The sequence below is a fragment of the Chrysochloris asiatica genome, unplaced genomic scaffold, assembly GCF_000296735.1.
Source record: "Chrysochloris asiatica unplaced genomic scaffold, ChrAsi1.0 scaffold00003, whole genome shotgun sequence".
Classification (NCBI taxonomy): Eukaryota; Metazoa; Chordata; class Mammalia; order Afrosoricida; family Chrysochloridae; genus Chrysochloris; species Chrysochloris asiatica.
In genome coordinates this window covers 35,255,822-35,278,115 of record NW_006408521.1, presented here as the reverse complement: position 1 = coordinate 35,278,115, position 22,294 = coordinate 35,255,822, and the positions used below count along the sequence as shown (strand labels likewise).

The 22,294-nt window shown below is 40.1% G+C and overlaps 1 protein-coding gene across 3 annotated transcripts in view; it reads left to right on the top strand.

Moving 5' to 3' along the window:
- SORCS1 (sortilin-related VPS10 domain containing receptor 1) overlaps positions 1–22,294 on the top strand; it is a 749,465-nt gene that overhangs the window by 405,795 nt on the left and 321,376 nt on the right. For all 3 annotated transcript variants that reach the window (XM_006831326.1, XM_006831324.1, XM_006831325.1), the window contains exon 3: positions 10,639–10,738. In XM_006831326.1, the coding sequence (XP_006831389.1) occupies positions 10,639–10,738 (100 nt within the window). The remainder of the gene's footprint in view (positions 1–10,638; positions 10,739–22,294) is intronic.

Genomic DNA, 22,294 nt, shown 5'->3' with positions numbered 1-22,294 from the left:
GTTTTTTAAGTCAGTGATTCTGAGAAACGCTTAGCATGAGAATCAGAAACCCTGGATTCTCTTCATGATTGAACCTCAATTTTGTCATCTATAGAATCAGAGAATTGGAATTATTCTGATATGTATAAAGTTAACTGATTCCAAGAGCTTCTCTGAAGGTGGTAGAATAGCGAAAGACGGGAAAGATCTTGGTATACTTAAATGGTTTGGGCTCAACAACTAGCCTAAAGGTTGCTGGTTTAAACTCACCCCTCCCCGCTGTGGAAGAATGACCTGATCTGCTGATTAAAGATTACAGCCAAGAAAACACTATGTATCATTTCTGCTCTGTTGTCATGAGTTGGATTAACTAACAGAGTAGGGATTTTCAAAGAGAGGAAAACGTGATGTGACGGGAGGCAACTGATTCAATGAGAGGAACGCTGTACTTGTCTAATATATAATTACACTCTAATTAAAACTGTCCCACTGCTTACAAAACAAACAACATTAGCCCCTGAGAATCTTTGTACAAAAACATCTGTAAGACTCTGTTTAGACTCTTCACATTATAGAATGTTTGGCTTTCCTCAAAGTCCTAGTTAGGGACAGAACGGTGATATTATAAGTTATTGCATGAACTGGCTATGCTCTCTAACCAGACCGATCATTTCTCACATAGAGAAGAGAAATACGGAATGATTGTGCTGTAACAAAGATGTGCCTGCGTTTTGGCTCTCTATCCAGCCTTTTTTTGTTTCCTGTGACTTTGGGGTAAAATTAATCTTTGAGCCTAAATTATCAGAAGTTGTTGTAGGCATCACTATGGATACAGAACCCCCCCCCCCCCGTACTCCCTATACTAGAATTCTAGCACATCTGTCACGAGACACTATGATCCAATCCTTTCCAGTTACATAAGGGAGTAGTTCACTCATTTGTAACTTCAGTTAGCCTGGTTCTGTATGACTTCATTAGAATATGTATTTTGTAGGTTGATATATTTTTTTGGCACGATGGAGTGGAACTTCAAAAGAAACAATGGGAGAGGATGTGGGTACTAAGTAGTTCCAAAACAAGCCTTCTCCAATTACTAGTGTGACTTTAGGTACCACATTCAAGTGTTTTAGATCTCAATTTCCTCATCTGATAAATGAGGATAATAAAGTAACCTTCATAACTTTATTGTAAATATTAAGTAAGTTAATAAATGTGAAGTGCTTAGTTCAGTGCCTGGAACAGAATAAGCACTCAATAAAGGTGAGCTCGTTTTATTTTAATGAGAATGTAAATTGGTCTCCTTTTGAAAGGGATAGTTTTGTTTTCTGAACTCATTCTTAACACAGATCCACTGTTTGAAAAGGTGAGACAAAGAGGATGTACCTCCATTTTGACTCTCAGATGCTTGGTAGATATCTATGGTGATGGTGGTGGTTGTGTGCTGTGGAGTCGGTTCCAACTCATAGCAACACTGTATAGGGTTTCTGAGGCTGTAAATCTTGACAGGAGCCAGAAAGCCTCATCTTTCTCCCACTGAATGGCTGGTAGTTTTGAACTGCTTACCTTGGGGTTAGCAGCCCAACTCATAACCATTACGCTACCAGAGCTCTTTGATATTTACAGTCTAGAGATGATAGAAACCCAATTTCTCAAGAATATTTTGTTGATTTTATCCTTAGATGCAGAGTTGCCCCAAATGCTCCATGCTACTGGACTTCTGGAATATTAGTTAAGGTTGGAGATGATTTGGTTCAGTCTTGTTCAATCATTGATGAGAGAGTAATTCACTTATCTGTGACTTTATTTAATCTTAAGAAAAACTACAGTTAGCAAAAACTCAGTTAAGGATACATCATGGTAAGCTGGGAATGCCATCATCTATAGTAAAACCTAACAAGTGTACATTACACCATGACCCCCAAGAAAAATGTTCACTATCTAGGACATTTAAATATAATCATTTTAATAACAAGGGGTCAAGTAAATGTGATTGTCATTGCTAAATGTGTAGTGGCTAATGCTTCCAGAATACATTTTTCATAATTTGCATGTGCGTTAGGGTTGAAAGGTTAAGAGGAGTGACATTAGCTTCATATGAAAAAAGATTGTATTATTATATATTTCCAGGGAATGTCCCCTCATGCTGTACCTTCAGGCAACTGTAATGTCGTATGAGAGGGAGACACTCAGAACAACGTGGCATAACAACAGACAATTGCTGTTCCAATCCACTTCTGAGAAAGATTCTAAGATTAGGAATATATTTCTCTGTATGCCGCTTCATGCATGGCATATTGTTTTCAAGGAGCTTTGCTGGTGCTGTGGTTAACTACTCAACTGCTAACTGAAAGTTCAGTTGTTTGAACCCACATGTTAACTCCACAGGAGAAAGCTGGGACAGTCTGCTTCTAGAACTATGTATAAATATGCACTACAGCCTTGAAAACCATGTGGGTGAGTTTTAGATCCTCTAAGGTTACTGTAAGTTGAAGTCAACTCCACAACAAAGGTTTTTGGTTTGTTTTGTTTTGCTTTGCTTTACCATGTGTTTGTTCTTCACAAATAGGGGGAAATGCTGTAATAATTCTGATGCCATTGTCGTCTTCGAAACTTGGATTTATTAGATGCTTGGGCTAGAGGTCAACTTTCTAGTGGGATGCTAACTGGCAGATGTTATGAACAGAGGTAGTTCCTTTTGGGGGAGGCAGGTAAGTTGAGTTCTTTTGGAGGTTACTTTGGGAGCTCCATTGGGCAATTCCTCTTTTTTTCCTCAGTCAACATATTCTGTTTTTTTATACTCTTGGTGTGTCACTGTAGAATCAGCACTGGGCTGCAAACCACAAGGTTGACAGTTCAAACCTACCAACTGTTCCTCAGAAACTCTATGTAGGGTCACTATGAGTCAGAATTTACTTGACAGCACTTAACAGCAATAAACCACAGAGCGCCTGAATGGGTAAGCCATCATATCACTGTGTGTGTTAAGCATTCAAAATTGGGAGACTAACTTGATTGAGTTTGAATCTAGACTGTCCATGATTTTTGTGTGGAATTGGACTAGTTGGTCATCATCTTTAAGTCTGAATTTCCTAATGTATAACTTGTAGATCATACCAGTCCCGTTAACTGGAGTGGGGGATACAATTAAGAGCCACTGGGGGACAGAGTGTTGTGTTGCATGTGTGAGTGTGTGTATCTTACTGTGTGTGTGAAGAAGGTCATGAATATCAGGTAGGATAACATCTACTGTTCTGAAGAAGCTGAGCAGTAGATGTTATCCTACCTGATATCCTACCTGATATATTTTAGCCTCAAAATAAAACTAGCAGACCAGCCAGAGGTCAGGGTAACACCTATCTTCATAGAGAAACGAATTTGACCTATAGGAGAAATATATGGCATATATTTCTAGTGTGGCGCTGTGTGTTAATTGCGCTAGACTGCAAAGTCAGTTTGAACCTCAAGGTCGACGATTTAAGCTCACCAGCTACTTCTCAGAAACCCTATACAGGATCACTAGGGGTCGGAACTGACTCGATGGCACTTAACTAGGAGTGCAGAGTAGATTCACAGTAGCCTTCAAATGCATTCTTTTGTTATGTCAACTGACTTATAGAACTCAAAACATCATATTCCAGAAGGAAAAGAAGAAAAATGTCACACAAAGACTAGAAAGATCAGAGGAAAATTTACAACTTATTAATGCATGGGTATACACCCCTTCCATTAAACAAAAAACCTCTCTTATACGACATGACACATTTTGTGGCATATAGCAGAGCGGACTTACTTTATAACCCATTGACGTACCTTTCCCGAAACCCCTTCTGTAGTCCCCTTAGCCAATTCTACAAGTTAACCTGGAAAGCTTGGGGGTAATCCAGGAAACAGAAGGGAAGCTTGTTCTGCTCTGGATGCACCATAATGTCTCAGCAGCACATTTGAATTATAGGTTTTGGCTGACAGGCAAACGTATTTCAGAGTAGAATCCTTAGAAAGAGGCGACAATTTCCTTCAGCTCTGCGTCATGGTTTGATGTAGATTGCCTATTTTATTCTTGAGGTATTATGAAAAATGGATTTGGAGATATTTTTGTGAGGGTGGGTAGACTAATGGAATCTGGTGACTGTATTTAAAATGTGCAGGGGTTTGTTATAACATGGTAATAGAAATATCAATTGCACTGACAAGTTAAAGAAAAAAAAATCTGTCAATGAATGATAATGAAGTTATTTAAATGTCGACTCACAGCAAACATTTTCCAAACCCTAAATTATTCTCACTGCTGTAACCTCATGCGTCCTAAGTTATTAAGCAGCAGAATCTGCAATGCAGCCAATGCGCCTTTGGCTTTAGAAGCTATTTTTATGCAGCCAAATGCACTAGGAGCAATGAAAGTGGCTGTTCTTAATGATTTTAGGAAAGAAAGAAAACACAGAAGCCGCAGCTGCTTGATTTAGAGGTGAATGCTGTTCTGCTTCCAGGACACCTCGTTGGCGTAGCTTTGAGTAATTCCCTGATGCTTCCTGTCCCCAAGGTTCTCTCTGTGGCCTGAGTTGGCTTTATGACCTTGACAGTGTGGCTTGGTGTGTCTGGGATAGAGCATCTTCCGTCTCTGGAGCCTTGGACTAGAGAGGGGCTGGTCAAGTTGTTTTAGTATGTTTTAAAATCATTTTGAAGGTGTACCTTGGCTCATCCCTGGTTCGAAGAGTATGTTCATTAGACTTCATACACTCATTCCACTTGTGACTGGAGAAAACCATTGTTGTTCACCAGGCACTGTATTCAGTACTAAGGATTTCAGAGTGAACAGAGATATGTTCATTGTACTCACAGCCCACAGAATGGTCAGCAAATGCATGCCAGGCAGAGGTTGCTAATACAAAGTAGAGAGTCACAGAACATGTTCACCGCTCTAGGCCCACTTCATCCCACACAGCTGATTGGATTATGAATATCAAAGGCTGCAGTCTCCAGGTGTCCTTACCAGACCATGTGCGATTCTTAATTTTGCAATCATAGATACCCAGTAGCCCACATAAGGAGATGAAGCATGCAGTGTGTTAGTCAGAAACAAATAGTGCCTTCAGTATTCTAGACATGGTTCTGGGTGTTAAGAAGACAGCAGTGAACAAGCAGACAAGTTCCTGTGCTCAGGGACCTCACATTCTGATGATGGAGGACAGACACCAACAACAGATAAGAAGAAATAGTGAAAAACTGAAAGGAGTGTGTTGGGAAGTGAGCTGTCAGCTGTGGTCTAGTTCACCCGCATAGGATTTAAATGTTGTCTGGCCTTGTACCCCTGATCCCCCATGACTGAGTGCAGATATGGGGTTCATCTATTAGGGTTAACATTGGCTGGAAGTAGATCACTGGACCTTTCTTTCTTATCTGTCTTAGTCTAAAAGCTCTGCTAAAATCTGTTCAATTTAGCAGTCCCATGTAAGTTTCCATTGGTAGACTGATGATGGCTGTGAATGAGGGGCACTGGGTAGCAACTGAACCCGGGGCTTCTACATGGAAGTGAATAGTTGTATCACTGAGCTTCTAGGATTAGCATGAACATTGCCCACCACTCAAAAGCTGTCAGGAGACCATCTCTCAGGGAATCCGGGGAAAGGACTTTCCAAGTAAAGGGTATATCAAGGCTATCGTGGGTAGGGGGTCACCAAGAGAAGAACAGAAAAGCTGGGGATAAAGATCTAGGCATCTCGCACATCACAAGTTGGTTAGATATCCGTGTGCAACATGTGTCTTTGAACCAGCATGTGAATTGGTTATAATGAGTCTGGAGAGCTGAAAATGGTTTATTTTTTGAGAATACCAAGACGTGGAGACTTAGCTCGTAAGTGCCCAATTGTGGGCCTGTTGGCTTAATTGCTTGCTCTTTGGGTTATGCTGTGATGCCTTGGTATCTTAATGAGATCCCAAGATCATTAACAAGGTGACTCTACTTAATTTATCCATATTTCAAGTCTTCCCAAGGAACCAGTATGAAACAGGTTTTGCATGTACCTTCTTCTTTCTCTTGGCTTGTTGTGAGGGTTTCTGCTTATGCATTTCTTAAAGTTGCTTCTCCCCATCAGTTTTCCTGTTCTTTTGCTACGTATGAAGACAAGCCATGCTTTGGTGCACAGCATTTAAAACCTTAGTTTTACTTCATAATCCTGTTACTTGCTGTTAAGTGCCATCCAATTGGTTCTGACTCAGTGATCCTGTGTAGGGTTTCTGAGAAGCAGCTAGTGTATTTGAACTGCCAGCCTTGGGTTTAAACCCATTGTGTGGTCAACTGCATTATTGATTTTGTAAATATATCTTCTTTTACTCCTGTGGGATTTGGAAGTGGCAAGGAAGCATGGTGTTTGAAGGCTCTGAAGTGGCCCCTTCCAAGATTGTGACCTCAAGCAGATTGGTCATACTTTTAAGCTCTCCTTATCTGCAGTATGTGTTTAATATCAGTGTCCACTGGATATCAGTCTGTATTTGAAGAGCTTAGATCACATGGTAAACATCCAACAAACCTTCATTTGTATTATTGTATCTGCTAGTATTCTTAAGCATAACGGTCTATTCAGCAAATGAAATCTTGGTGGTCATAAAAGCAGAAAGTAGGCTCTGTAGCTATCAACTTCCACTTCTTTTAACTCTCTCCTTCAGAGCCCACACTGAGCTACTATCACAAATCCATCTAAATATTTTACAGTAAATCCAGATACATTGTTTTAAAGTTTTTATTGTGAATTGAGGGAAAGTTTACAGGGCAAATCATCAGTTTTACATTCAACAAATCATATACTTTGTTTCATTACAATGATTATAATCCCCTCCTTGTACCATCAGTTAACAGTATTTCTCTCTACTCATTTTAGCTTTTTTTTTTTTTTTACACTCAGGCATATATAATAATTTATATACCACCAAAGGGCACATTCTGCAAGTCTGCCTCCTGGCCATCAGCTCTCAGTCCCTCTTTTTCCATGAATCCAGGGTCCTCAGCTGCACCCTCTCTCCATGTTTCTATCTCTGGCATCGCTGCTTCTCTAGATAAGGTCCTGCATTCTACTTGTACTCTTCTCCCTTGATGGTCAGATACATTTTTGAAAGGTAGTGCTCTATGAATATCTTCTCTTATAAGCAAACACAGTCTATATAATTTTCAGTGATTGAGATTTGCCTTAAGGGTTTCTGTTATGACTTTATATACACTTTAGGCCCAGACTACCAAGAAGAATTAAGAAAACATGAGTTACAAAGGGAGTAAGATGCTAACCTATATGAATTGCTGATTATGTGCCAGTCATTGCGCTAAACATTTTTTATGGATCAATTAACTTAGTTTACAAATGATTCTGTGCTTATTATCTCATTTGATGGTATAAGATTATAGTAGAGGAAATCCAATCACATATTTTATTTCTGCCACTCTTTGTGGAAATTTGCCATACTGTGTATTGATTCTGCTTCAAGTGTGATGGGAGATTTGTCATCTCAAAAGATCATAAGCTCTTGGAAGCAGGTGCGATGCTCGGACGTGGTTTAACAACCCCTCCGAGCAATTCATTTCAGCTCTCTGCATCTAGCAAACACTTAAATAAAGGCATGCCGAAGGAATGCTTAGAAGAGAAGATCCTTTCAGATGTTCTAAAAGTCACTATGTAAGACATACTTCTAAAATGAGTAGAGGAAGGATTAAGGATCAAAAGCAAAAGCAGGCAAGCCTTGATTTAATCACTTGCATATTTATTTTCCTAGAATGCTGCTTTTTTTTAAGCTTTCCACTTCTTCCAGCACAGTATAGGTGTTGACAGAACCCTGGTTTTCATCTGTGATAAGTCAACCTGTAAACAAAGCTTGAAAAAAACAAAACAAAAACCAATGCTGGCTTTGGAATTTTTTTTTTTCTTAATGGTATGAGTTGAGAATTCAAGGTGGTTTATATAACATCGAGGAGTCCTGGTGGCATAGTAGGTAAGCACTCAACTGCTAACTAAAATGTTAGCCGGTATATTTTAAACCCACTAGTGTCCTGGTGTGGTGCTGTGGGTTAATATGTAGACTGCTTAGTTGGTTTGAACTGCAAAGTCAGCAGTTCAAGCTCACCAGTCCCTCCTCAGAAACCCTATACAGGGTTGCTAAGGGTCAGAACCAACTCGATGGCTCTTCACAACAACAGTTAACTCTATAGGACAGAGATGTGGTAGCTTATTTCCATAAGGAGTACAGCCTTGGAAACCCTGTGGGGCAGTTCTACATAATTGACTTAACATTTTGGCTTTTGGATTATATTGCATCTTCACGATGCTTCTGCATGATACACAGATCCTTAGGATCATTTCCTTCCTGCTTTCTTTACAACAGTAGTCACTTCGTGGTTAGCAAACCCTGGAATGTCTGTTTGCAAATTTGATATTTTAAAAAGACCTTGATTGTGCCCCCCTCTCTTTTAAAGTCAAAGTCCGTATCTTCTTGTTGGTGTTAATTGTTTATATTGTGTTTTCCTAAGTGTTAGACACTAACCTCATTAGATTCCCCTCAAGAGTGGAAATATGTTTGGAATAGGCTCCATGAAATAGACGTTTAAGAGTTTCACATTTAGAATAATAAAAGGTATGAGAAGCTCTGAAGTAAAGAAACATTACATTTTACCTAATCAGTTCTGACTTTGGAAACACCCACCCCCATACCCTAGGATGATGCTTTAAAGATCTAACAACCAGTCTAGAGGCATACCTCATTTTACTGTCCTTATACCTCACCTTTAAGGAGCTCTGTTAGCGTAGTGGTTACGAATTGGGTTGCGAACCGCAAGGTCAGCAGTTTGAAACTACCAGCTGCTCTGTGGAGTTGGTTCCAACCCACAGCAACCCTGTATAGAATTTTCAAGGAGCAACTAGTGAGCTTGACTCATGGAGCTTACGGTTCAAACTAACTTTGCAGTCCAATGCATTAACCTGCAAAACCACACTGGGAGTCCTGCTTCTTCCTAGAAACCTTGAATATTATACCCTAATCTCCTGTGACTTTTAATGCCATCTAAACCTTTTAAAGTAGTTACCATGTGCTGATTTACATCAGTATTTTAGGAAAGATTATCTTGAATCCCTAGCAATAACAAAGTCTTCATTCAAGAACCACAGTTTATGACCTGTATGTATTTACAACTTTCCTTAGTATCAGCAAAGAATTTAAATAATTACATTACTGTGGGATGTGTTTTTTTTTTTGTTGTTTTTTTTTTTATAATTGGACTAAGTTTATTTTCTAAGCCTTATACTTCACATCTCCATCATTTCATTTAACACATATTTGTTGATGTCTTTTTCTTTTTCTATCGAAATTGTTGGAGTCTTGAAATTAGGAGTTTTTCAAAGTGATAGCTTCTTGTTAGTAGGGATTATGTGTTGGGTACCAGCATTTAGCACTGCCTGGTACATTTTAGGAGCTGTATAAATATGAATGAATGAATGAATGTCTTAAAGTGGTGCTGTAGGGTCAGCACTGGATGGCTAACTGCAAGGCCAGCAGTTCAATCCCACTAGCTGCTCCTCGGAAACCCTATTGAGTCGCTATGAATTGGAATTGATTCAACAACTAACTCTTAAAAAAACAACAACATGAGGAAGAAAAAAGTGGAAATTTTATCTCTGTCCTGTGCATCTTTAAAAATCCAGCATTAGTGCAATGGAAGAAATACCTGGCTAAGGCTGTTATTGTTGTTGTTGGTAAGTGGCGTTGAGTCAATTCCCACCCATAGCAACCCTGTATAGGGTTTCCAAGGAGCAGCTGGTGAGCTTGAACCCCCAACCTTGCAGTTCAAACGACTTTGCAGTCTGACGCATTAGCCCACAGCGCCACACATAGCTGAATCCAAATTCCAGAGGCTTGCTTATGAGCTGTGTGATTCTGAATGGGTCACTTAATATCTCTCATCCTCGTTATCAAATACAGATAATATTCCCTATGGCACATGGTTGTAATGATGATCTAATAAGATAATGACTCTGCAATACATATCAGGCCTTCATAAAGAAAGTGATTAAAACCTATTTATTCAGTTATTGACCGGCAGCTAGAGAAAGAGGGAAAAGTCTACCAAGAATGATAAAGACAATGCCAAGAAATAATGTCCTTATAACTCTAGATTGCTTAATATTGGAAAAAACCACCGAGTAAGATTGTGAAATTTCACAATTTTCTTACTTTTAAGTAATTGAAAAAGGCAGAATGACCTTTGAAGGGACTGACCTACCATATATTCTGTGACTCCTTCAAGAACACACAATTTTGAATAAATCAGGAGAATCTTCTTTTTTTACTGCGGAAAAGCGAAAGTTTGAAATGTCAAATCAAAACTGGTCCAATCCACGGCATAGTTTCATCTCTTTATGTTTTAAAATGAGCTACATTTTTTATGCAATGTGCATATATTAAGGAACAGTGGAAAGATGGAGTTTTAATTTTTACCAATTCAATTTAAATGCAAATGTTAACCACTCACATGATGCTACTGTGTACATAATTAAGCATCATTATATACTACATGAGTCATTCAGAAATCTCCAGAGAGCCATTCTACTATGTAAAACATGCATTATCCTGACACGCAGCCAAATGACGTATACTTCTGTCCTCATTAATGCTCTTTTTGAATTATAGGTCAACTGATTATGGGACAACCTATGAGAAGCTAAATGATAAAGTTGGGTTGAAGACAATTCTGAGCTATCTGTACGTGTGTCCTACCAACAAGCAGAAGGTAAGAAATATATATTCAGTGTACCACTTGTTTATGATGTTACTTCAGTCGTGGTTGGCTAAATCCATTACAGTTAAGCTGGGATTAGAGATGTAAAGATGACTTGATGGATGTTAGGGTGAGCAAAAAGTCTGACACATCATAATTTTCAGATCAGCATCTGTGAGTATAGGAGGGCGAGGGAGAGGTAATGGTCATTACCATTTCTGAAAGGCAGCTCCGGGAATGAGTTTTGTTGAGTGGTTGCTCCTGTCTTTCTCATAAGAGCTCTTACCAATCAGTCACAGGAATCAAAAAAACCTTGACAAGACAGCAGAAAAGATGGGCCTTCCATCAGATCTCCCCTTCTACCCCTTGGGTTTCCCCTGATATCAAGCAAAGAGATTAACTAAAATTTCACTGAGTGTATTGTCCTGTGGCAGGTTGGAGCTTTCATCTTAAATGTTTGTTCAGTCTGGACACAAATAATCAAGAGAGAGGCACTGTGTTTGACCGAAGAAAATAATTACTTGAAAAGAGTGGTATGATTGGTACTTCTTGGGAATGAAACTTATCCAGCAGGGACGTTGGAGATCACCTTCACAAACACCCTGAGTTTATATACAGTCCAAGTAAGATTCAGACAAGATATACTTTACTCTCTCATTGCAGAGATATGGGCACGACTGAGACAAAAATCGAGGTGACTTTGTTGGCAGTACTGTTTACTATTAAGTACTGCTCCTATTAAGAGGGCTTATCTACTCTTTAAGGGCTCTGGTAGCGTAGTGGTTACGAATCAGGCTGTGAACCACAAGGTCAGCAGTTTGAAACTACCAGCGGTTCCGTGGGAGAAAGATGAGGCTTTCTGCTCCTGTAAAGATTTACAGCCTCGGAACCCCTGTACAGGGTCGTTATGGGTCAAAACCAACTCGATGGCACTCAACAACAGCAACAACATCTACGCTTTAAAGCAGTTACTTTGCACAAAGAACAATGTTTGTTTTATATAAAAATGACCCGTTTTTCTCAGGAGGAGAATGGTGTTATGTCCATTCCTTTAATGAGATTGCATTCTCAAGTTCTGAGCTGATTCATAGTTTCAAAATATAACCTAGTTATAGTTATTGTATCCATCAAAAAATAGAAACGCTTTGTTACATACTATATCCTTTGCAGGATTCTGTTCTGATGGTAACACCACTATCTAGATTCTCATCTTAGAATTTGTCTGTAGCTACACTGTTCATAATGTTGGGTAAGTAACTCATTTCCACATCTGGAACTACAGAGACTGGACTTAATGTCTCTAAAACAGTCATCCTCAACTCTGTCTATCCATCCAGTACATTATGTGGTTCCTAAATGTGCATGTCCTGGTCCCACCCTGTTCCTCTGGTGAAAAACTCTAGTCTAGTTTTTTTTTATTTTAGAAAGTTTTTATTATGAATTGATTGAAGGTTGACACAGAAGCTCATCAGTCTTATTTATACTCAGCAAATCATATACTTTGGTTTATCTCAGTGATTACAATCCCCTCCATGTAACAGCATTTATTCCACCATTTCTTACCTGTGGTTCTTTCTTCCGTTCCAGGCTCCTTCCCAAACCTTCTAAATTTTGTCTTTGGTAAATGTTTTCTTTTTGATCTTGAATTGACCACTCCATGGTGAACATACCTTAACTAGTGTTTTGATCCCCCTATATATTTGCACCCTGCTATGGAGTCCTGGTGTGGCGCTGTGGGCTAATGTGTCAGACTGCAAAGTTGTTTGAACTGCAAGGTCAGTGGTTCAAGCTCACCAGCTGCTCTTTGGAAATCCTATACAGGGTCGCTATGGGTTGGAATCGACTCGATAGCACTTAACAACAACAACAACAACAACAACATGGAGTTATGGTTTGGCATACTGTACGATAATCACTAGACTGCAAGGTCAGTTTGAACCAAAAGGTCGGCAGTTTGAACTCACCAGCTGCTCCTCGGAAAACCTATGAGTTGGAATCAACTCGAAGGCACTTAACAACAACATATACGTTTCTGCTGCTTGGCTGAAGATTGGGCCAGGAGAGGGAGCCAGACCTGAAGGAACACTCTAGTTGCAGGATTGTATATACAACAGCATGTAGCTCTATTCCCTTTAACCCTTGCATTCCTCCTTTGTCTTCATCATTCCTTTGCCAGCCTTTCTCATGGTATACTGCCTTCCCCCACCAACTAAGTCAATTCGTAACTACACCCTCTAATTAGTGAATTATTCTCCCTTCCCTCATACTCCTGATAACCTTCAAAGAATGTTTCTTTCAGCATGAAAACTTTTTCTTGACTTTTCACAATAGTGTTCTCATAAAATATTTGCCAATTTATAATTGACTAACTTCACTCAGCCTAATGTCCTCCAGGTTCATCCATGTTATGGGGTGTTTAGCAGATTAATCTGTATTGTTCAATGTTGCATAGTACATACATACCATTGTGTGTATGTACCAAAGATTGTGTATCCATTCTTCCATTGATGGGCATTTAGGCTGTCTCCATCTTTTTGCTATTGTAAATAGTGCTGCAATGGATGTGTCATGGGTCTTATTACCTGAAGATATTTACCAAGTAGAGGTGTTGCTGGATCATTTGTTATCGTTGCATTATTGTAAGTGCTATTGAGTTGCTGTTTACAACTTTTTAAGGAAGCGCCATACTGGTTTTCCTCAGTGGTTGCACCATTTTACAGTCCCAGCAATGTAGGAGGCTCCCAGTCTCTGTACATCCTCCCCTCTACATTCTGTTTTGAATTTTGCTGTTAATGCTGGGATGAGATGGTATCTCATTATTGATTTGATTTGCATCTCTCTAGTGACTAATGATTGCAAACATTTTTTCATATGTTTGTTGGCCACCTGAATATCTTCTTTCATGAAGTATCTGCTCATGTCCTCTGCCTATTTTTAAAATGGATAATTTGTGTTTCTCTTGTACAAGTGTTGAACTTTTCTCCTGGCATATTTTATGAAAGTTCCCAGATGTTTTTATATGCATCTAGGATGTGGCGTTGTGGGTTAATGTGCTGGACTGCAAGGTTAGTGGTTCAAGCTTACCAGTCGCTCCTCAGAAATCCTCTACAGATCGCTACTGATCAGAACCAACTCGACGTCACTGCAGAACAATAACAGGATTAATAACAAATTGCAGTAAAATATAACTGTTCCCTCTGCCTCTCAACATTTTAAGTTTTCCTGAAGAAGCAGCCTAACCCATCAGTTGAGTGTACACTTTGGAGTCACTTTGTTTAAATAAAACATCCAGCCATGCCCTGAACCACGTGGTAACTGTGGTGACATACTTAATCTCGCCAAGCACCTTGTCATCAACTTTAAGATGGGGATAATTATAGTACCTGCCCCATAAGGGAAGTTGTAAGGAGACATGAAATAAAGCATGTCAGGTGCTTAGCACAGAATAAAGCGATTCAATCAATGTTTTCGCTTCTTGACTTTTATCTCCTTTTCTCAACTTCTTCCTTCTTCATATAATTATTAGAAGTAATAGTAGTGATTATCCTCCATAAATGGCAGTGCCTGTAGTGATGGAAATGTTCCGCTCAGCTGTACGATACTGACGTCACTAACCACTTGTGGCTGTTAAGCGTTGGAAATATGACTAATGTGACTGAGGAACTGTATTTTAAATTTTATTTAATTTTGATTTATTTAAGCTTTAATAGCCATGGGTGGCTAATGGCCATATATTGGACAGTTGTTGTTGTTCAGTGCTGTTGAGTCGGTTCCGACTCATAGCGACCCTGTATAGGGTTTCCAAGGAGCAGCTGGTGAGCTTGAACTTACCGATCTTGTAATTCAAACCGACCTTGCAGCCCAGTGCATTAGCCCACAGCACCACATCAGGACTCCATAGTGTACAGTACAGCTCAACAATTCCAACCTCACAGGTTTAGAGCTGTATCCTAAACAGGTTGTTTTCCACTTTCCTGCTGCTTACTGTTCCATCATCAAGAATTATATCTAAATGATTTTGATCTACTGTATATCATCCAAATTAAGGCCCTGAATTTACATCCTTTATTTTTATAATGAAATTTAGTTTTATTTCTTGGGTTTAGATTGATTTTTATAACCTCTGTCAGTTTTTCCTGTTTCACAGTTTGAGTAAATTTAATTTAACAATCAAGAAACTATATCAGGCAATGTGCTATGTCAATAGCATGCAAAGAGAAATGAGTCATTGTCCCATCCTGAAATACCTAACATTCTTGCAGTAAATGCAATATCACTGTTTGTGATAGAAAGATCACTCAACTAAGAGTCAAGAATCTAAGTTTTATGCATTGATTCTGTCTCTACTTAGAAGGTAACCTTGGGCAAGCCATTTAACGTTTCCAAACCTTTTAAATTGACACAGACAGAAACTAACCATTTTACTGACCGTAGAGACCTTAAGATGGTTCTTATCTACTGGTAGTTACTATTCTACTCGTGCATGTTAGAGAGGAGTATGCTAAACTGAATAACAATAATGTAAACTATGGCACCAACCATTTCTCCCACAGAACTGGGTTCGATCATTCATTATAGTAATCACACACAATTAAAAGACACTATTCACAGTTATGGAGTTTACTAGGGAAGTTGTTGTTGTAAAATGCCATCACATTAGTTCCAACTCATAGCAACCCTATAAAGGGTTTCTGAGGAGCAGCTGGTGAGTTTGAACCAATAACCTTGCAGTTCAAACCAACTTTGTAGTCCTAGTGCTTATCCTACAGCAGGCCCACACTAGGACTCCATGGAGTTAATTTATTAGGGAAGTTGTTGTTGTTAGGTGCCATCAAGTCGGTACTGACTCATAGTGACCCTATGTACATCAGAATGAAACACCGCCTGCTCCTGGCCACCTCACCATTGTTGCCATGCTTGAGCCCATTGATGCTGCCACTTTGCCAATCCATCTCGCTGGGAATCTTCGTCTGTTTCTCTAACCTGAAGTTAGCAGGTTACAAATTGGGGTCAGAAATCCTCAGGGCACAGTTGTTCCTGTCAGCCACTGCTAGATGTCCACAGGACACACCGCTCCACTATGAAGCCCAGCATGAAGGCACTTGGCTCTAGCTCTGTGCATCAGCAAATCTAGCTCCCCCGTTTAAGTGCCAAGGAGCTCTGGTAGCGTAGTGGTTATGAATTGGGTTGCTATCCTCAGGGTCAGCAGTTCGAAACTACCAGCTGTTCTGTGGGAGGAAGATGAGGCTTTCTGCTCCTGTAAAGATGTACAGCCTCGGAAACCCTGTACAGGGTTGCTATGGGTCGGAACCGACTCCACGGCACATAACCACCACCACCACTAAAGTGCCTGGAGGCACCCGACTCGACAAGCCAGCTTCCTGCTCAGAGTCCCTCAGCTTTACTCGCTCCTGGACTGGGATGTCCAGTGCTCTGTCTCATGCGCTTGTTCTTGGTTCTGCTGCTCCCCCAGTGGCACAGCTCTACTGTCCCCTTACTGTCGAGGAGCTTCAGTGCATAGGGTTCTCCGGGTCCAAAGCACACACTCCAATCCTGGCTCTTCTTAGATGGTAGTGAGATATCCCCTCCTGCTTCTGTTGTGTCTGATTTTAAACCCAGGCTAGAGTTTCAGGTTTTTACACTAACTATGAACTCTGCTCACATCCCGGCTGAACCATGTCATCCTATCAGTATCTTCTCTGACCCAGACCCAGTAGAGCAGAAACCCAGTTATATATTATGACTAAAGGAGCGCTAGTATTGTGGTGGATTATGAGCTGGTCCACTAGGTCAGCAGTTCAAATCTACCAGCTGTTCCACAGGAGAAAGATGAGGCTGTCTGCGCCCATAAAGATTCACAGCCTGGGAAATCCTGAACAGGGTTGCTAAGAGTGAGAAACCGACTCAGTGGCACACAACTGTCACTACCACTCCAGACTATGCCTGGAGTCCTGGTGTGGCACCTGGTGTGGCACTGGGGGTTAATGTGCTCCAAGGTCGTTTGAACTGCAAGGTCGGTGGCTCAAGCTCTCTAGGCACTCCTTGGAAACTCTATACAGAATCGCTGTGAGTCAGAACTGACTTGACGGTACTTAACAACATCAACAGTCTATCACTGGAATAAACATTAGATAATTACAGTACCACAAGATTCCGAATATTAAAGGCAGTTATGGACTTTTCTGAAGCTGCAGAATAGTGATTTTGAAGGTGCTTTTCAGGAGCTGGACTTGAAGACAGAACTGCTGACAACCCTAAGGAGCAGTCCTATCTTGCCCACATGGAACTTCATGAATCACGATCTACTCCATGGCAACTAACGGAAATTAAACTGAGTGGATTCTCTGGTAGGATTCTCCATAGGGTTTTCAGGAGTCCTGGTGTGGCGCTGTGGGTTAATGCGCTGGACTGCAAAGTCTGTTTGAACTGCAAGGTTGGCAGTTCAAACTGACTAACCACTCCTCAGAAACCCTCTACAGGGTCACTATGGGTCAGAACCAAGTCGACAGCATACAACAACAACAGCATAGGGTTTTCAAGGCTGTGACTTTTTGAAGACTTTAAGGTCTATCTTCTCTAGGCATGTTCAAGCCATCAAACTTTCCGCTAGTAGTCAAGTGCTTAACCAAGTGTGCCATGTTATTCAGGCTGTCTAAGTAATCTGTAGTTATTTATACAAGAGAACTTTATATTTATTTGTTTTATTTTCCATTTTATTTTATGCATTTACTTATTTATTTATGAATCTTTTTTGTGAATTGAGTGAAGGATTATAGAGTAGATGATCAGATTTACATTCAACAAATCGTGCATCGTGTTTCATCTCAATGATTGCAATCCCTTCCATGTAACAACAGTTATCCCACTTCCTCCATGTGGCTCTTATTTCCAGTCTATCCTCCTTTCCATCCCTTCTCAACTTTGTCCTTAGGTAAAAGTTGTCCTTTTGATTTTAAATGTTTGACCATCTGTTGGGGTTCAGGCCCAGAAGGGATCAAAATAATGGCTAGCACTCATTCCAAGAGGCTTTTATTTATCACAGAAAAAGAATAAAGGAGATGGTTTACCTACAAGGGCATTTACCTACAAAGGGAGAAACAGCTGTATCTACTGGCTGCTAGCTGGATCATAAAGTTGTACTATGAAAGGGATAGGGGGTTGGGCAGGGAGTATAGTCCTTTTAATGGAGAGACCAGTAGTTGAACCTTAGATCTTAGATGGCTGCTCATGAGCTTTTAAGATCCCGATCTCTACTTACCAAAGTATAATCTGGAACAGTTTTGCAGCAGACCATGGAATGCCATGAGACTATGGTTCTTAGCCCCTAGGACCAGCAATCTACTACCTCAAGGTGTTCGGTAATAAGTTTTCATCTTTTTGCCCCCTGTATGTTCTAGCACATTCATTGGTGTATTTGCAACAAAAGTAAATACCTATGTACAAATAGCGCCTGCCAAACCTTTATACCCTCCCATATATGTATCAGCCTGCAGAGCACTATCATTGCAGAGTTCTGCCTATAACAGTATTTACCTCTATCCGCTTTAACTTGTACATTCCTCTCTATGTCTTCACCTACCTTCATCATTCTGCCAACCTCCCACTTGTTATATTTTGTTTGTTGTTGTTAAGTGCCGTCCAACCCATAGCAACACTATATAGGGTTTCCTAGGAGCAGCTGGTGAGCTTTGAACTACTGACCTTGCCATTCAAACGGCTTTGTAGTCTGGCGCATTAACCCACAGCGCCACACCAGGACTTGTTATATAGGAGAACTTAAAGGGCATTTGGTCATGGGCATTTAGTTCATCTTTGCTCAACAAAAGACTTGGCAGATCTTTGCTCCAGAGAACTCATTGTCCATGGCTATGAAAACATAGCTCACTGTGGGCCTGTTACCATCACAGAAGCAGAGGTGGCCCTAAAACTGTTTAAATCACTATGTTTCTGGGTGAAACGAGGCAAAGGGATCTTTTCCTCTTCAGATAAATGAGGCCTTCAGGGTCACTTTGTGGGATGCTGATAGATTTAAGAAATATTAGGAGACGATGAAGGTCTTTACAATGGTGCAAAAATCAATAAAGTTGACATAGCAGTATATTTGTGTACAGTTTTTCTACTTATGAGATCAATTTATCACCATGAAATATACACTCCCCCCACCACCACCACCAAAGGGGCATACTTGAACCAAAGAGATAGTACCTGCACAACAATTTTAAGTGTTAATGTATTTCCTCCAATCAATAGAATGTTATATAAAAAAGAAGGAAAAAGAAATATAGGACTGTCTTAATTACCCAGGACAAAGGCACTCCGGTTTGCTCCAATTCTCTTAGGACTCTCGCTATCCTCCAGTGAAAAGGGCAGGCTCTTTACAGCCTTGTATTAATTCTCTCACGTCTCTGGGGTGCTATCTTGCAAGTTAACATCTTTTGTAGCAAATACTTCTCTCTGCTTCTCACATCAATGGGAACAACTAGGATAAAACTAACATTAGAACAACTGCCTTGTTTTCCCCAGAAACCCTTCTGTGCTTTCGCCTTCTTAATGCTGTTTTTAATGGCCTGTGAGGACAAGCACAGCTCCTCAATCAACTGTATCCAACAGTGGGCATTGTGCCCTGGCTTTGCAGGGAGCTTATTAGGGGCATCCCTGGCACCAGAGTCCAGAACAAAGCAAGCCATTATTTACAGTGTAAATTGATGATCATCCATTGGCAAATTCTCTGCAAGTCTGCTGTAAATTATAGTGAATTTCCTTGGATACATCTGTTACGATAGAAGTTGTAATCTCATCAGATGTCAGTCTAGGGAATCTTGAATAACTATGAGACATAGAAAGCCTTCTCTCAGGTACTTCTTAGTTCATTCAGACTCTCTTTTTTGGAACACAGCTTGGACTTGTCCTCTAATATATGAGATAGTACCAGAAGAACAAAACTGTGTAGGTCCCAGTGCCAGGCAAGAGGCTATCTATCACCATATCTCTAGGAGAGAGCATTCCTACCCAGTTCATGATAAATTCCAAGACTTGGTGTCAGCAATAGTTTACGGGCTCCATACATACAGTCAGCTCTGTGGAAAGATGATTTAACCTGCAACGGGAAAGGAAAAGCTGAGCTGCAAAGGGTACTGGGTATAAGTAATGCAAATGTAGCAAATGGGAAAAAATGTGGACGTCTTGGTCTCACTATTAAATTCCTACTGAATTCATTTGTATTCTATCTTAAAAACAAACGTATTTACGTTCTGTGTGCTTCCATCAACAACTTTCTGTAGCACCCCAAGTAAACCTGAACTGTTCTTCCTTCATTAAATAATATATTTTTAAAGATTAAAGCTACAAAACCACAAGTGGAATTCTTTGGGGGTATTAGGGGAGGAAAATGTGTGTGTGTGCTTTGTTTCTTAACTTGGAGCAGCCATTTCCTGTGGCAGACTGTATTCCCAGACAAGAAGAAGCACAGAGAATATTTGTTCTTCATGTTTCCTGTGTCTCTCCACACTCCTGTTTCTTCTCATTTCTGTGTCATCAACATTTAATTAATATCATTCCTGCTGAGAGAGTTTTCTAAGACTTTCATCCTATAGGACTCTTATCTTCATAGAACACACTGATCATTTTTGTGGATCTGTTGCTAACGTTAAAGACCTTTTGCATTTTCTCCAGATACTTGGATTCTAATTACTGTATCGCGTGTGCTGTTGTTATTGTTAAGTGCTGTCCATCCAGTTGGTTCCAACACATACTGGCCCTGTGTAGGGTTTCCAAGGCGTGAAGTACAGACCTTGTGTTTCCCAGTGCTTACCAGCTTTTTAAATAAAGGTTTAACTCTTAGCTTTTTTTCTTATGTCCTTGTCATGCTTAACCTCTCTTGTTATTTGTTTAGGTAGACTAGACCATGTGTGTAACTTTGGGGTCAGGGGAGAGGTGTGGTTGATAGATTCCATCACCTTCTCTGAGGAAGCTATATTAAATCATAACCAAAAATATATTGTGAGTATTCAGCATCTACTGTTCAATAGATAATGATACTGAATCTTGGAGAGTTTAGTGACTTGCCTGAGATTAAATGCAACTGGTAAAAGAAGAACTAGGATTATTAGACCTTTAAAACACTGTTCAAATACCATTTGTCTCATAAAACCTTATCCGTTTCTTTAATAAGATGTCTCATTCTCTCTAATCTCAAAAGCATCTGTTTCTCTTACTTTAGATACTAGTTGTCAGAGCATGTCTGAGCCCCTGTGTATTTGGCTGCTAATCAAAAGGCTGGGGTTCAAGACCATCTTGAGACACCTTGGAAGAAAGGTCTTGTGCTCTATTTCTGAAAAATCCATCATTGAAAACCCTATGTAACACAGTTGTACTCACGTATATGTGAGGTCACCACAAATTGGAGTCAATTTGATGGCAACTGTTAGACCATGTCTAATCTCCGTCTTTAGAATGGAAGTTCCTAGACTGGATAAAGTGCTGTCATCCCTGATAGTCCAGCCACGTGGCTGGGAATATGAATTGAACTTGGGCTGGGTGTTGGATTCACAGGTTGGAACTTGAAAAGAAACTGCCTGAGAAACTAGCTCTGAGTCATTTAGTTTCTCTACTTATGAAATGTATTGGATTAAGTAAATAAGCAAGGATAGTAAGAAAGGGGGGGGAAATCCCTATAGGTTTTAGTCATTTCTAGGCCATAATGTATAATTTATCTTTTTTCATTTGTAAAAATCATAATTAATATTTAAAGTGCCAGGACTTTGCATAGCACTCACACCACATTATGTAGTGGGGCCAAGGGGAACTGGTGCAGTGTATAATACATCAAAGGGGGACATGACATTTCCCTTGGCGGACATTCAATACTACTCATTCCACCCTGGTCCTTTTATCTGTGCCTTTGTACACAAGATCATCTGTTTGTCTCTAATCTTTTAAAAAGAATGTGCATTTCATTCACAAGGAAGTGCAGTGCATGAACTCCGAGACATAGTGGAAGTGGCATTTTCTAAAATTCAATAAAAATGACTTTTTGGTGAACAAATTCTTGCTTCCCTATACTTAACTCAGGCAGTGATGGCTAAGGGGAAATCTCATGTACTTTGATTCTTCCTGGGTACAGCTGAGTGTTTAACTGTGGCAGCCCATTGAGTAGCATTCAGTTCTATTCTTGAGCATTTAAAAAAAAAAATCAAGATACATTCCCCATCTGTGTTTTCTTCTTAAAGGGATTTTCTCATCGACATCCAAACCCCTGGTTTTTAAACAAGCTATAAAACAAGTTGAGTGTTCTGTCTGAAACAAGGACAGAGTACAAGATGCACTGTCTACTAGACAGCTCCCTCATTCCAGATTATTCCTTGAGAATCCCTCTAGAACTCTAGGGTCTTAATAATGTAGTTGGGAAAGGGGGTATTGTTGTTAAGTGTCGCTGAGTCAGTTCCAACTCATAGCCACCTACTGTAGGGTTTCTGAGGAATGGCTGGTGAATTTGAGCCACTGACCTGGTGGTCCAATCTGACCATGCAGTCCTATACTTATCCTATGGTGCCACACCAGGACTCTGGG